The sequence below is a fragment of the Molossus molossus genome, unplaced genomic scaffold (assembly GCF_014108415.1).
Source record: "Molossus molossus isolate mMolMol1 unplaced genomic scaffold, mMolMol1.p scaffold_m16_p_7, whole genome shotgun sequence".
In the NCBI taxonomy this organism is placed as follows: Eukaryota; Metazoa; Chordata; class Mammalia; order Chiroptera; family Molossidae; genus Molossus; species Molossus molossus.
In genome coordinates, this window is record NW_023425401.1 from 103040294 (window position 1) to 103053176 (window position 12883).

General features: G+C 45.9%; 2 protein-coding genes across 2 annotated transcripts; both read left to right on the forward strand.

Annotated features, from left to right (window-relative positions):
• Positions 1-438: 438 nt before the first annotated feature.
• LOC118619710 (olfactory receptor 9A2) lies at positions 439-3363 on the forward strand (the record flags this gene model as incomplete). Its single annotated transcript, XM_036246344.1, is given in 6 exon segments — positions 439-657; positions 659-709; positions 712-907; positions 910-1089; positions 1092-1159; positions 3358-3363. Coding segments are annotated over 6 exon segments (720 nt in total), but the record flags the coding sequence as incomplete, so codon positions are not given.
• A 7797-nt stretch (positions 3364-11160) lies between these two features.
• LOC118620431 (olfactory receptor 9A4-like) lies at positions 11161-12105 on the forward strand. The gene has a single exon (XM_036247516.1). The coding sequence runs from the start codon at positions 11161-11163 to the stop codon at positions 12103-12105; it is 945 nt and encodes a 314-aa protein (XP_036103409.1).
• Positions 12106-12883: the final 778 nt, after the last annotated feature.

The following is a 12883-nucleotide window of genomic DNA, read 5'->3' on the forward strand; positions in this document are numbered from 1 at the left end:
TTCCAGATGGAAGGAAGTTAGTGGTACAAAGGAGCACATTGTAGTCAGGGAGGCAGACATGGGTGGCTGTTCAGAACAGTGTGAGAGAGGATGACCTGTGGACTGAGAGATGCAGATGGTGTGTGCTGGGCAGAGCCTATGAGATGGCACATTGGAGACTGGGCTCATTTCTGGGCCAGGTTCTATTCTTTTCATATGTAATGTATATTCTTAAAAAACAGCAGTGACCATGTGGAAGGAACACTAGAACACGACCCCTTTCTAGGCATGCCGTGGAGCCCATGAGCAGGAAGATAATATTATTTCTCTACCTGGAACTGTTTCCGCTCCTTTTGAGACCAGACGCAGTGTAACCTCTCTTTCGCTCTCTAGATTTCAGAAGGAGCAAGCACTCAGAAACAAATGCTGGGAAGTCACCTATTCCACTGACTGTATCTCTTGGGCTTCCCTGGCTCCCAACAATTCTGCTGTATCTTGTCTGCTACCTTCTTCCTCTTCTGATCAGAGACAATAACAGGAAACACGGTCGTCATCATGACTGTCTGTGTTCATAAATGTCTGCAGTCCCCCATGTATTTCTTCCTGGGCCACCTCTCTGTCCTAGAGATCCTGACCACATCCGTGGCCGTCCCCTTGATGCTCTGGGGCTTGCTGCTCCCTGGGATGCAGGCAACATCTATGCCTGCCAGTGGGGCACAACTATACTTGTACCTTTCTTTGGGGTCGTCGGAGCTGGTGTTACTGGGGGCGATGGCTGTGGACCGTTACGTGGCCGTCTGTAACCCTCTGAGGTACAGCAGCATTATGAGCAGCCACACCTGCATCTGGGTGGTAACTGTGTCGTGGCTGTTTGGGTTCCTTTCTGAGATCTGGCCCGTCTATGCCACGTTTCAGCTGACCTTCTGCAAATCAACGTGCTAGACCATTTCTACTGTGACCAAGGGCAACTGCTCAGCCTATCCTGTGATGACAGCCTTTTCACAGAGTTTATTCTGTTTTTAATGGCCATTTTCATTATCGTTGGTTCTTTGAGCCCTACAATTGTCTCCTACACCTACATCATCTCCACCATCCTCATGATCCCCTCAGCCTTGGCCGGAGGAAAGCCTTCTCTATGTGTGCCTCTCACTTCACCGTTGTCGTGATTGGTATTATTCTGGTACCAACACCAGATAGACACTACAAAAAAAGTAAAAATAAAATTATAGGCCAATATCCTTGATGAACATAGATGCAACAATATATTAGCAAGCCGAATTAAGCAATACATCAAAAAAATCATACACTACCATGATGATGTGCGATTTCCTTCTGGGATGCAAGTTTGGTCTAATATTTGTAAAACAGTTAACACAGTACACCACATAAACAAAATTAAGGATAAAATTATATGATCATATCAATAGATGCAGAAAAAGCATTTAAGAAAAACCAACACCCATTTATAATAAAAACTCTCAGCAAAGTGGGAATAGAAGGACTATACCTGAACATAACAAAGGCAAAAAATGACAAATCCAGCCCTGGCCAGTTTGGTTCAGCGGTTAGAGCATCGGCCTGCAGAGAGACCCAGGTTTGGTTCCCGCTAAGGGCATGTACCTTGGTTGCAGTTTGTACCCAGCCCTGGTTGGTCGTGTGGGTGGCAGCCACTCGATGTGTCCCTTTCACATTGATGTTTCTCTCTCCCTCTCCCTCTCCCTCTCCCTCTCCCTCTCCCTCTCCCTCTCCCTCTCTCTTCCTCCCACTCTATCTGAACAAAAAATGGAAAAATGTCCTTGGGTGAGGATTAAAAAAAAAATTACAAACCCACAGATAATATACTCAGTGATGAAAAGCTAAAGTTTTTTTCTTGAAGATCAGGAACAAGACAAAGATGTCTACTTTTACCTAACCTGGTATTGGAAGTCCTGGTCACAACAATCAGACAAGAAAAATAAATAAAAGGCATTCAAATGGGAAAAGGAAGAAATAAAACTGTCATATTTGCAAATGACATACTATATTTATGGAGAATCCTAAATATTCCACCAGAAGAACAATTAGAACTGATAAATAAATTCAATGCAGTAGCAGGACACAAAATTAATATTTAGAAATTGGTTGCATTTTTATACACCAATAATAAATGATTAGAAAGAGAAATTAGGAAAGCAGTCACATTTACAATTATATCAAAAAGAATAAAATACCTAGGAATAAATTTAACTGAGGAGATAAAAGACTTGTACTTAGTAATTTATAAGATATTGAAATGGAAGAAGACATCAATTATTTAAAAGAAATCTAAAACACTAATTATAAAAAATATATGCACCCCTATGTTCATTGTAACATTATTAACAACAGCCAAGATATGGAAGCAACCTAAGTGTCTACTGACGACAAGTGGATCAAGAAAATATGGCACAGCCCAGCTGGTGCGGCTCAGTGGTTGAACGTTGACCCATGCACCAAGAGGTCACCGGGTTGATTCCCGGTCAGAGCACATGCCCAGGTTGTGGGCCTGATCCCCATTGGGGGATGTGCAAGAAGCAGCCAATTGATGTTCTCTCTCACAAAAATCAATAAAAGAAAAAAATTATAAAAAAAATAAAAATGAAAAGCTAAAAATGATCAGAGGAAATGTGATCAATTAAAAAACAAAAACAATCAAATGCAATACCTGATAGGATCTTTGAGTTTTAAAAAAGCTATAAACATATTTGAGAAAAATTTAGAAAATTTTAATATGGACTATATTTTATATTACTGAAGTAATGTGTTATTTTCTCGTGTGATAATGGCATCCTTGTTATGTCAGAAGATGTGCTTATTCAACATTCACTGTATTCTCAGTATCAGAACCGTAGTAGATACTTTATACCTCTTACGTCCTTTATGGATCATGATATAGATGAATTAAGACCATGGGAAGCATAGTGATGCACATACTGAGTCTCCGAAAGCCATTCTGGGTCACCTTTGCAGAGGAGCAGCGAATCGGTCACAAACGCAGTCTCCCTGCTATGCCCACCATCAATCTGTCAGAAAAGGAACTGCAGACCTTTGGATTTGAAGGGAGACACTGTAAAACGAATCCACAGATTCCATTCAGCAAACCGGTCTATCCAATTCACATTTTGCCTCAAATGCAAATACCATCCTTGAGTTTCTCTAGTGACATTACATACACCTGAAATAGAAGGGAATCTAAGGATCGATCTCACTAGGATAGAGTTTCTCTCCATTTTAAATCCCCCTTCTTCCAATTCTAATGAGATTTTGGAAGCTGAATTATTTGGTCTAGCTTACTTAACAAGTTAATATAAAGCTTAAATTAAGATTTCTGAGGTTTTAACTCTTAGGCTCTGTCTTCAGCAATAAGACCTGGAAGAATAGTCACCAAGGGAAAAGATATTTAGGAAATTAATGGCAAATACTTCTAAAATACTCTTTAGCAAGGTCCTTCAGTCCCCAAGGTTAAGAAAATATCTGCCTAATAGTGCCATAATAAAATTTATTTTATATTTATCTAAATCTGAGACAGAGTTGTTCCTGTGGGATTCTGGTGATGATGAGGTGATACATTTATCCTAAACCAACCCCCAAACCCAGAAGTCAAGAGCTTCACCACTTGAGAAGAGGAGAATAGGAATAAAAGGTTTTGGTGCTTGGGCTGTGACAGGGAGAGGGCCATGATTCGGAGGTTGGGAGAGCTGAAGAAATGAGTCTCTCAAGAGAAAATTCTGAGTGATATGCCCTGACGTATTAGTGGAAGGTGCATGCCATCCAAGGAGGAGATAATTGTTTTGATTTCTTACAAAGTTTTCAAAGTGAGGAAATAATTAGTCCCTTGTGTGTAGTGCAAAGAAACTTTTCAGGTGGAGAAAAATATTTTTCCTGATGTAGAGGTGCCCCCTGACATTTACAGATGCTCAAAGCCGGAGAAGTCTTCACCTACTGTCTTGTGGCTTTTGGAGAAGATGTTAATGAAGGATTAAACAGCTGATGTTAACTAGAGATTGACCTTCATACATTGTGTTCCTATGATGTGCTCATGTGCACACACATGCAAGTGTAAACACACACACACACACACACACACACACACACACACACACACACACGAACATGAGTGTACCCCACTGCTCCCTTCCCAGTTCAACCCCAGCAGCCTTGGGTCAAGGGCAGCCCTGCACTGTGATAGCTCTGCTACATATTGTGAGGAATGCTTCTTCTCCAGCGACAGTGTCAATGGCACTGACTTTGGAAGTCACCTATCTTGGTTTCTTGTGTTATTTGGGGGCAATTTATAACTGTTCCTTTGTCTGCTTTCCTACTCCTGACCCTTTCGCCAGGCTCGATTGAGAACAAGAAAACAGGATACTTTCCAAGACTCTGTGACCTGAGCTATGACTGCATCTGTCTCTCTCCATGACTCCTAAGCCACCAGGGGGAGCGATCAGGAGGAACCTCTCCAAAACCTGCCCTTTCTGCAACCCTCACCCATTCCTCACCACAAAAACACAGCCCTTGTTCTCTCGCTCACAGCTCCAGCTCCCTCCAGATGGGACCACGGTCACTGTGTGTGTACCCTGGTAACCCTCTGTGTCCCAGGCCAGAAGATGGGGCAATGCATCAGGGAGGACAAGCGTCCTGGAAGTCAGACAGCTGACGCCCCCCCTGGGATGTTACAGTCAAGCTGCAGGAAGAGAAGAAATAAGTAGCCTGACGTTCTGTTTAAAATGCTCTGTTGACCGTTTATTTCTACTTACTTTCCCGACATACTAAAAGGCACTATAGGAACAACAAAGAAGTTAACGAGGACAAAGCCAATTGAGGGGGGAGGTGAAGCAGATGGTATTTTTCAATCCTTTTTGATACGGGAATGCAGAGAGAAGTGTTTGCAGGATAAGACTGTGAGATACAAACTAAGTTTATAAAATAGATGTGTTTTTTTTCATAATTCTTTTGAAAGACATATGAATCTATAGAGCAAAGTATGATTCCGTATTTTGGGGATTATAGCACCTGTACATGTAATATATATGATAACAACATAAAGCAGATAGCGGCATGAATGTAATTGTGCTTTTCCAAGGCTCGTACATTTTCTGTAAAGTGTCGCAATGTTAACACTTAGTAGATTGTGATCATTCGAGTGCATATTATAATCCCACTAGCAAACACTAAAATAATCCCAAAAGATATATCTAAAATGCCATTAAAGGAATTAAAAATACCAATTAATCCAGAAAAAAAGTAGGAAAGGGAGACTAGAAGAACAGAACACTAGATAGGAGAAAGTAAAAAGGTAGAAAAATAGTACACCTAAATTAAAAAGTCAATAATCATTCTGTGCAAATGAACTAAACATTCCAATTAAAAGGCAGAGGTTTCAGACTAACTTCATGGTGTCTACATGTAATATATTTGAAATATGAAGACACATTGACATTAAGTGATAGAAAAGTTATAACATACAAATAATAAGCTTAAGAAACCCGGTGGTGTTCTGTAATATTAGAAACAGTGGTTTTACGGCAGGAAATATTACCAGATGTAGAGACTTTCCAGATATTCCAGGATAATCTCCCATCTCAAGAGCCGTAATCACATCTTCCAAGTCCTTTCTGCCAGGTACGGTAGCAGTCACAGATTCTGGGAATTAGGGTGCGGATTTTTTTTGAGGGGTGAGTGCGAGGAGAGCATTAGTCAGCTGCCACAACCTGTCACAGAAACCTTTCTCACAAAGAAAATTCCTGCCCTCGATGTGCTCACTAATGCGAACCTTCAAACACTTCCGGAGGAAGCAATACCAACTTTTTCCATCAAATAGGAAAAGGGCACATCTTCCCCCATTCATTCTATGATAGCCAGAATTACCTTGGTGCTGCCACCTGACAAAGACCTTGTGAGAAAGGAAAACTACAGGCCAGCATCTCTCCTAAACACAGAAGCAAAGATCCCGAAATCAAAGTTAGCACGTAGAATTCAGCAGTGTACAACAGATCACACATGCCAGAGTTCCCTCATCATCTTTCCCAGTCTGTCTCCTCCCAGCACCCCAGCAGTGACTTTGGAGCTTCTGGAAAACACAGGTGATTGTTCTTGTCACCTACTCCAGAGCATCAGATGGCGGAGTCAGAAAGCACGCGTGATTCGGTGTCTGGCTTGTTTCAATCAGCGTGATGTATGTGAGTGCGATTCGGCCACATGGTGTGGATCAGCAGTTTGTTCTTTTTCTTTCTTTTTATCCTCACCTGAGGACACTTTTGCATTTATCTTCAGATAGAGCGGGAGGGAGAGAGGAAGGAAGAGAGAGAGAGACATTGATGTGAAAGAGACACATTGAGTGGCTGCCACCCACACGACCCCAACCGGGGCCGGGGACAAACTGCAACTGAGGTACGTGCCCTTCGCGGGAACCAAACCTGGGTCTCTCTGCTCTGTGGGCCGACGCTCGAACCGCTGAGCCAAACTGGCCAGGGCTGGTTTGTTCCTTTTCATTGCTGAGTAGTATTTCCTCCTATGGATATACAGCTGGGATTCATTACTTGCGGTAGTTGTGTCTTATGAAGTTGCTGGAACACAATTAGAGAAAACGGAATCACTGCTCCTGGGAGGAATATCAGGATAGGTCCCGGATGAGCCTCTGTCACATGTTCGTAGACACCTTACTGAACATCTATTGTCCATTCAGGAACACTGAACTCACAGCCAGGAGCACAATAGCTCGTGACTGACAGAAGCTTACCCAACACGGTCTGGGCTAATTTCCTCCCTCAGGGGACCTCCCAGCCTTCTTGCTCTGAGAAACACTCGACAGCGTTTCAACACCACGCTTGGGAGCCACCTTAAATGGCAAAATCACCAACAAAAAGCACAAAAGTGCAAAAACGGGGGCGCTGATGAGTCAGCTGAGACGCGTGTTGATACCCTGAGAGCTGAAACAAGAAGGCAGGTCTGCCTTCCTCAGCCTCAGGCGGGAACACGTGCGCCCCGCGGCTCCAACTGTTACCGCTCTGAGCACTCTTGCCCATGTCCTTGAAGGACCTTGAAAGCGTGTAAATAGTGACTTTGGGGTTGCAAACAGATTTTAGCGAGCCGAGGCATTCACTGCGACTGAATCCGTGCCCGGTGAGCGTCTTGTTGATAGATACTGGGTGTCAGGTGCCAGAATGATGTGAACTGCTAGGCACACGCTAACAGAGGTCTTTGTGAGGACATCGTTTTTATTTTTCACGGGTAAATACCTGGGAGTAGAATTGCTGGATCCTAAGCGTTAAAGAAACTGACGAACTTTTTTTCCAGTTCTACTTCTGACTTGTCTCCTGGGCTGCTGTGGTCTGAGAAACACTGGACGGATGCCGGGAGAAACCGAAGCATACCTTGAACTAGGGACATGGTTCTGCAATAAGGGTTCTCCGAGAGAGTCCGTCCTCTTTGGATTCCTCGTGTGCCATCAGCCTGGCTTCACATTTTCCCAACAGTCATCACATGACCCCGCGCAGCTGCTCAGAGGCTCACGGGCAGATGCTAGGACAGAGGTGTCCTGGGCGGCTGTCAGTGCAGAGCCTGTGGGGACGAGGACCTCTGGGCGGGTCCTTACTTCACAGTGTAGTCACCAACTCCTGAGGTGCTAATGTCATTCTGGGATCTGCATGGAGTTAACGCTGAAATAAACATTTTCTGCAACTTCCTGAGAATGGTTATGGGGATGGTTCCAATATAATCTCATTTCAACAGACTATAAATGCATACAGCTTTTCGGAGGGTGATTTGCCAACAGCCAATAAATTTAATAGGAAGAGATAAATGCAAAGGCCCAGGTTTCCACATGAAGATGTTTACTGCAGCATCGTTTATACTGTGAAAACCCAGAAAAACTGTTCATTATCAGCAGGCTACTCACTAAGTAAATGCTGTTTTTTTTTTTGAAAGTGAATATTTATTTAGCAGTCACTTGAAATGTGAAAGATACATGGGTGCTCATATGAGAAGGTTTAAGGCACAGACATACCTATTACAAAAGGAAAGTCGCCCGATGGTGTTTACTAAAAAACAAGCAACGCTGATAGACAGATACAGTTGTGTATGCATAGAACACTTCTGTGTGGACACGACAGAAAGTCATAATAGTGTCCACCTGTTGGAGCTGGATCAGGAAAAGCAGGCATTGGTGAAAGGGACATTTGCGTTTTATTTCTATTCCATTCTAGCATTTTATCTTTTACCATGAGCTGTGCTAATTTTATATTAAATGGAGGTTGTTTTAAAATATATAAATATTTTAAATGTTATTTTGCTATTTTATCTAGCACCTCAGCCATCCTCACTTTTATATACTATTATATATATATATTATTATTATTATTTTTTGTCAGTTCTGTGTGCTGGTTCTTCACCTGCACCTGTCACTCCCAGCAGCTCGGGAAGGGGCCTGGTAGCCTTTGGACACCTGGAAGGAAACCGGTCGCGCGGCTGCGGCTGGAACGCATGCGTGTTGGAGACGGGGGTGGGCAGTGGTCTCAGCAGATGGAGAGGTTGGTGTGTGGCAGGTCCCCTCTATTTCTCTCACCAGGTTTCCCACCACTATGCCCAGAGTGTTTCTGGCAGAGGGAGGGCAGAGATAACTGAGAAACATGCGATTCTTCGGGCTTTGAGACGCGAAACGTTTTGACAGAGGGGACTTGGTGGCCGCTGGGTTTCGGGTGTGTGGCACCTGTGGGATCTTCTGCTTGAGGCTCCATTGGGCTCTGCAGGGCTAATTGGGATCAGGGAGTCACACCAGAGAGAGAGCAGGGTGCAGGCCATTTACAACCTGGACTGCTTGGAGATACCCAGCATTTGGGGTCCGGGAGGAAGGCAGCCGGGGCACGGAGAAACTCCTGGCTGGGAGATGCCAAGTTTGCCCATGACACAAAACTTTTCCTTGTTCTCAAACCTGATTAGCCCCAGGGGGGCGGGGGGTGGGGGGACAGGAGTGAAAGTTTCCCTGACTTGCCCTTGACTGTATCCCTGGGGCTTATCTGAACCTGGCAAATCCAGTTCCTCTGTGAGGAGCGCTCCTCCTCAGGGACAGCGAGAAGGAAAGAAGGGAGAGAGACAGGGAGACGACTGGGCTCCTCAGAGCACTGTCACCCCCGGACTTTTCCTGGGTTTTGGGTGAAGACAGTTTTCTCTGTCACTGAGAGAAGACAGCAGAGCTTGCTGTGTCCCACAGAGCATGCTCAGCACTGGTCAGGCAGGAGGTGGCCTGGGCTGACCCCTGGACAGCCATAGAACTACTGTCCAGTCCAGTCCCCTTCTCTGGAGGTGAGTGTTTTCCAGGGGTGCCCCTCGGTGAAGGACAGAGCAGGAGAGGCTCAGGATGGCAGTTTGGGCTCTGCTGTTGTCCGGAACAGGGACACTGGAGCGCGAAGCGTGGACTAAGGGGGCTGCAGAGCAGGTGGCTGTCCATCAGGTCCTTTCTCCACAGCAGATTCTGCTCTTCTCCGGGCTGGTGTCAGCACAGCTGCCTGCCACCGCCCATGCCCTGCCTCCCGTCCTCCCTGGCCCTCCCTTGTGCACGCTTGCCTTCCTGGAGGGGTCTCCAGGCGGGGGCCACCGGCTGCCCGCTCACGCCTTAGTGAGCAGGGAAGAGTCCTGTCTGCTAACAGCCGAGGAAGCAGGGAGGGAGGGATGCTCTTTGTTCATCTGTTGACTTGTTTGCGATTTGTCGCTGATTTATTTATTGAGCATGACAAGAGTATAGTAGACTCTGTTGTTGGCACTGGAGACGAGACTGAGAAAGGAAGACACAGAGACTCCGTAAGGTACTTTCATTCCGGCTGTTGATGAGAGCCAGAGAGCGGAAAATGCGGCCTCATGAGAGGATCCAGTGTGAGTGCGAGCTTGTGTTGTTCAGAGAGGATGAGTGTGGAAGTGCCCGTGGATTAGAGACAACCGACCGGTGACCTGCGTGTGCTGAGGGACGGAGCCCGGGGATCCTGAGGAGAGCCATTTTGGTGTTTTCTGACACTTTCCCTTATTTGTAGGACTTTGAAGAAAATGGGTGAGCAGATATTCTCTGGGGACTCTTCCAAGCTTTTCTGTGGGAAACAGACCATGGCTCGCTGGTGACCAGGGCAGGCTGCCCATTTGGAGGCCTCGTCCTTGTCTCCTAGAGATGAGAAACGGGTGAAATCACAGGATGTTGCCTCTAAACCAGAGCTGTTTTCTTGTTTCCTGGTCCCAGGAGGGAGACCATGCAGGACAGATGGGAATTGGGGATCAAAGTCCCAGCCTGTACGTCTCTCCTTCTGGACCCTGATTCCCTCTGTCATCTGGTGGCAAGAAGGGTCATCATGTCAGAGCCAGAGGGAGTTGGTGAGGCTCTTGCTACTCGGAGGAGGCACATTCGCTGAGATGAGTGGTGAAGAAAGGCTTTTATCATAACATTTAGGGAAAAGAAGTCGATAATCCACTCCAGGGAGGCAGCGCCCCAGAGGTCAGGGAAAGACTCAATACTTTGTCTCAAAATAACTTCTTTGACAGCGTCCTGAGTAGACCCCACCTCCCTGCCAGCCAGCCCTACCAACAGGCAGACCCGATGATAAAGGTAAGTGAAGTGGAAACGTTAAGTGAACATCTGGTAAATGGAGCCTACATTTGGAGGAGACACAGGAAGGAAGTAATCAAATCTAGGTGGGATGGCTAAGAATTCTTCCCGGTAACTGCGGAGATGCAGCAGTTTGGCAGGGCATGGCCATAAAGGCACAGGAGAATGAAGCAGGGCATTCTGGATGGGAGGGGGTGGTTTAAATGAGCACCTTATGGTCAGGGAAGTAGGGCGGCAGGTCAGAGCAGAGTGGGAGGCAGGTGCTTAGTGAATAGAGAGACAAAGGTGCTTGCTAGGGTGGGTGGTTTTCATGCCTGGGGCGCAGTGTTGGTGACTCTTGCTCATCTTCTTGCCCATATACATCTGCTCTCATATATTACATATTTCTTCCTAAAACACTTAGCAGCCGTCTTATACAGAGAGTAGCAGGAGACGAACCCACTTGACCGGGATGCGGTGTCTAAGAGCTGAAGGGATGTTTTCTCAACCTGGAAACATCTTTGAGTCCTTTGAAATTACGAACACGCTTTCTCTTTCTTGCTCTCTAGATTTCACGAAGGGCAAGCGCACAGGACTCAATGTTGAAGAATTACTCTAGCGCCACTGAATTTTATCTCCTTGGTTTCTATGGCTCCAAAGAACTACATCATCTCCTCTTCGCTATCTTCTTCTTCCTCTACTCAGTGACAATAATGGGAAACACGGTCGTCATCATGACTGTCTGTGTGGATAAACGTCTGCAGTCCCCCATGTATTTCTTCCTGGGCCACCTCTCTGTCCTAGAGATCCTGACCACATCCGTGGCCGTCCCCTTGATGCTCCGGGGGTTGCTGCTCTCTGGGATGCAGGCAATTTCTTTGCCTGCCTGTGGGGCACAACTATACTTGTACCTTTCTTTGGGGTCGTCGGAGTTGGTGTTACTGGGGGCGATGGCTGTGGACCGTTACGTGGCCGTCTGTAACCCTCTGAGGTACAGCAGCATTATGAGCAGCCACACCTGCATCTGGGTGGTAACTGTGTCGTGGCTGTTTGGGTTCCTTTTTCAAATCTGGCCCGTCTATGCCACGTTTCAGCTGACCTTCTGCAAATCCAACGTGCTAGACCATTTCTACTGTGACCGAGGGCAACTGCTCACACTATCCTGTGATGACAGCCTTTTCACAGAGTTTATTCTGTTTTTAATGGCTGTTTTCATTATCATTGGTTCTTTGAGCCCTACAATTGTCTCCTACACCTACATCATCTCCACCATCCTCAAGATCCCCTCAGCCTCCGGCCGGAGGAAAGCCTTCTCCACCTGCGCCTCCCACTTCACCGTTGTCGTGATCGGCTACGGCACCTGCTTGTTCCTCTACGTGAAACCCAGTCAAACGCAGGCAGCCCAGTACAACAGGGTAGCATCGGTGCTGGTTTTAGTGGTGACCCCTTTTCTGAACCCTTTTATCTTCACCCTCCGGAATGACAAATTCATAGAGGCCTTCCGGGATGTCATGAAACGCTGCTGTCACCTCCTCAAAGGTTAGCTCTGTCCGAAGGACAATCATAGACTCATCGTTATGGACCTGAGTAATCTGAAAGCATGAATTCGAATCTGAAATGATCATTTTCATCACCCAATAGTTTGTAATCGACAGGGATGTTTTAAGATCCCAATAATCCTTTATTTTGTAACTGGGTGGTTCCTACATGTAAGTTCACTTTATTAGCTTTTAAGGGCAGTGGATACATTTATACACATTTCTGTAGTTTAATGTCTTAGAAGATAAATTTGACAAATGTAAATATGCAAAATAGGTGTGATTTTTTTTTTAAAGAACATTCAGATCTTTGAGTCGGAAAAGCAAGGGAAAAGATACCTCATTTTCTGCCAGCTGACCTAAATGTTTGGTTCTTGATGCTGGGGTCATCTTTCCCTGTATTGTCTCGTGCTTTCACGATCTCCCTGCTGAAGCTCCCAAGCCCAGCCTCAGGCTTCAACCATTTCGTGAGGTTTCTGGCCCAAGCTCCATCCACGACAGTGCCTCCCTGTAGATTTCCTTGACTGGCAGGGGTGAGCAGGAACTCACTCCACAGCCCCAACCCCTTGCTCACCTCAGGGCGGGGATGTTCATATGGACACTGATGGCTGGAGGGCAGGTCTTGGAAAGAGACGTTTTCTTACTCCCATGTCTTCACTCCCATCGTCATGCCAGCCCCAAGGTGGGAGGGCCATAGGGCTGCCTTCTTGGGGTTAAAGTCAAAAGGGAGAGCCGACTTAGCTGTGTCGCTGGCTGAGGGAGGTTCATGGGGCTCAGACAAGGC

What these genes read in the sequence shown, in the direction of transcription:
- LOC118620431 (XM_036247516.1), top strand. Translation starts at nt 11,161, where the DNA reads ATGTTGAAGAATTACTCTAGCGCCACTGAATTTTATCTCCTTGGTTTC.